Consider the following 3,198-nt stretch of genomic DNA (forward strand, 5'->3'; position numbering starts at 1 on the left):
ATGCCTGCAGATGTGGTCCGTAGATTCCTGCAGATGTGGTCCGTAGATTCCTGCAGATGTAGTCCGCATACTGCAGACCTTTTATCTCTACAAAAAGAAACACCACCTTAGTCTTTACTATGCTTTTACCTATCCAATGGTTCATATTTGATCCTCCTCCCTCAACGCAATTATCGCATTTTCCATAAAAAGACTCCCCCCAAATCTCACATATTATCATTTTAAAACCGACCCATTTCTCTTTAGTCTTTACTCTTACCAGCTTTGCCTTTTGCCTCTCTCTCGACAATTGCCGCTGCCGCTAGTTCTTTCCCCGTGAGAAAAATGTCTATATGGAAAATATCGCCGAGCAAGAAAAACACTACGAGAAAATGGTCGAGTTCATGGAGAAAGTCTCTGCTTCCGCCGACAACGAGGAGTTCACCGTCGAAGAACAAAACCTTCTCTCCGAAGCTTATAAGAACATCATCGGCGCTCGCCGTGCTTCCTGGCGCATCATCTCCTCCATCGAGTTGGCTCCTACTGGAGTAGAGAAAGCTGTGGAGGAAGGCTTGGTTTCTGAAGAAGGTTAGTTTAGCTCTATCTAAATTAGCATGTTTTGGTTCCTGAATAGAGGTTATTTTTCACTAAAACTGTTTCGATTGCAAGATTATTTTCTTATCAAATTGAATTTGTGCAATTTCCCCCAAAGAAGCTGTCTAATTTCTTTCTTCAAGTTTTGAAATCCAAAACCGCATCTGTTAGAAAAAAAAAGAAAGAAAGGGAGAAATGTAATCTTACCTTATTTTTATATTCAATTTAACACGGAAACATAATTAAAAAGAAAATTGTTTCATCCATTTTTATTATTATTTTTGTTTTGATTTTCAGATGTCAAACCGAAGACTTTATTGCAGGTGCAGTTCCCAGTTTTGTCTTTCCTAAAAGGTACGGTCGCTGCATGTCTATTTGCAATGCAAATGTCGCTCTGTTCGCTCCATTTTTGTTTCTTTCTTAAATCTAGAATTTGATTACAAATAATAAATAAGAAAAAGGGTAGTCATTTCGTCATTCTTCACCTTCATTCAATTTTCTTTTGATTTTTTTATTCTCAATTCGGCTTTTCTGATATGAATTCGCTCCTTTGTTATTAGTTCATTTCTGGGTATTTCAGGCTTTTCTTTGTTCACTTCTGGTTTCATCCTTCAGTTTTGATTTACTTCGCAATCTAGTTTTTTGTGTTGCTTTTGGGTAAGTTTGCTTTCAACCTAATTTGCTAGTCATTTTTCCTATTTGTGTGTGTTATTTGTTTTGGTTTAGCTGCTTGGTATATTGACTGTACTTCTGATGTACATAATTTCTGTTATGAACTATTTTAATTCGAATTCGGAACTGAACTTCTTTCCTGTTCGTCCTACCACATGCTACTCTTGTCAAAAATTACCCCTCTCCCTTTTTTTTATCTATTTCAAGTGATCATCATACCTTTAATGTAGTTTGTTTATAACTTCGTCATATATAGATGTTGTTGCAATCCTATTCCTTTAGTCAAGAATGCTTCAGTCAATTATATATGCGGATTTCAACTCTACCTTCCGAGGTTACACATTGATATTAAGTCCTAGCAAGACAAAATTTGATATAAGTCCTTCATGCTTCTGTCCATGTTCCTCGTTTCATGTTGATTTGTGATAAATTTGAAATTTATTGCAGTTTCCTCAAGTCTCAAGTTGATATCCATTTCCAATTCTTGTAGATCTTGATGAAGTTTTGGTAGTTTTTTTCTTGAAAACAAACTAAATTTGTATTAGTTGCATGCAGGATGTTGTTGGTGTTTGTTATGCTTTTGTGCAGTTTGAAGACATCTCTATTGTTCAAAATGCAATCAAACCCCACCAGAAAGGACTTGGGTCTTATTTTCCTTGTCAAGGCCCCTGTTTGTCCCCCACCAGAAAGGAGTTTGCATCCAACCCCAGCATATGTCATGAGCCCCTCAACTGAAACCGCTGTCTATAATCAACATCAGCCGCATATGATGATTGATGAATTGCCACTACGGCCTGGCCAACCTGAGTACAGTTACTTCCTAAAAACCGGGGACTGTAAGTTTAAATCTAATTGCAAATATCATCATCCAAAAAGCCGATCTGCAAAGGCGACACCATATACTCTCAGTGACAATGGCTTGCCACTGAGACCTGTAAGATTGTGCTCCTTTAGGCTATTATTTTTATCAAATATATATAAACTTGGTAGTTGATTTTTAAAAAAAAAAACATTTTTATGCTTCCGGAAAATGAAAACAAAAGCAATCCACCTTAAATAGTGAAATGCATTCCCTTCTTATCTTCTCGTACATCTTGAAACAAGTTCTTTATAGAAAATCAGTAAAAATTGCATCTCTTATAAGTTGGTACTTGATTGTTCATCTAGGCAGTGATTAAAACGCGAGGTTCTGCTAGGCACACGGATTTCTACAAAAACATAGCATCTGGTTTAGATTCTGCAACGCATCCTCTCCTTGTGGGACTTGGATTAAACCCAACAATATAGCTCATTCTTTTAGCAATTACTTTAATGGTTTATGTTTATGTTTCTGATGATAACAATTAAATTCTCATTTCTAATCACATTCAACACTTATTAACGCTTTCAAGTAGTTGTATCACCATTAAGATTGATATTTGATTTCGAACTCCAGGATCAAATCATCAGCTCAAACTACGGTCGGTACGACATTTGCAAGTTCGGGCCAGCCTGTAAATTTGACCATTCGATGCAGGCAGCTCCTCCAACAACAGATTCTGAACTGGATCAGCCTCCATCCTTCGACCATTCTGCACCATTAGAACAAACCAGAATTACCGAAAGTAATAGTATCGGAAATTAATTTTTAAGGAAAACGGCTTCCTAGAGATCTCAACATAAGTAGGGATTCTAAATTGAGAAAATAACTTCAGTGACCGAAAATTTTTTATAATATACGATTTTGACCAACTTTTTTTTGATTTGTCAAAATGACCAATAAAATCGCAATGCGATCTCTAAATTGCAATGCGATCTCCAGTATCGCAAATCAGTTTCCAGATTCGCAACGCGATTTTGACTATTGCAACGCAATAATACATAATCGCAACGCGATTCTGACTATCGCGTTGCAATAATACAAAATCGCAATGCGATTTTCAAAGCGTCATTAGTATCGCAACGCGTATTTTA

The 3,198-nt window shown here is 36.6% G+C and overlaps 1 protein-coding gene across 1 annotated transcript; it reads left to right on the plus strand.

Moving 5' to 3' along the window:
* The first annotated feature begins 332 nt into the window (after window positions 1-332).
* Window positions 333-2,886, plus strand: LOC120195610. The gene is made up of 5 exons (XM_039197582.1): window positions 333-567; window positions 871-932; window positions 1,154-1,230; window positions 1,834-2,178; window positions 2,707-2,886. Exons 1-5 carry the CDS (start codon window positions 333-335, stop codon window positions 2,867-2,869), a joined length of 882 nt encoding a protein of 293 aa, XP_039053513.1. The 3' UTR covers window positions 2,870-2,886.
* Window positions 2,887-3,198: the final 312 nt, after the last annotated feature.

Source organism: Hibiscus syriacus, unplaced genomic scaffold, assembly GCF_006381635.1.
Source record: "Hibiscus syriacus cultivar Baekdansim isolate YM2019G1 unplaced genomic scaffold, ASM638163v2 tig00117016_pilon, whole genome shotgun sequence".
Classification (NCBI taxonomy): Eukaryota; Viridiplantae; Streptophyta; class Magnoliopsida; order Malvales; family Malvaceae; genus Hibiscus; species Hibiscus syriacus.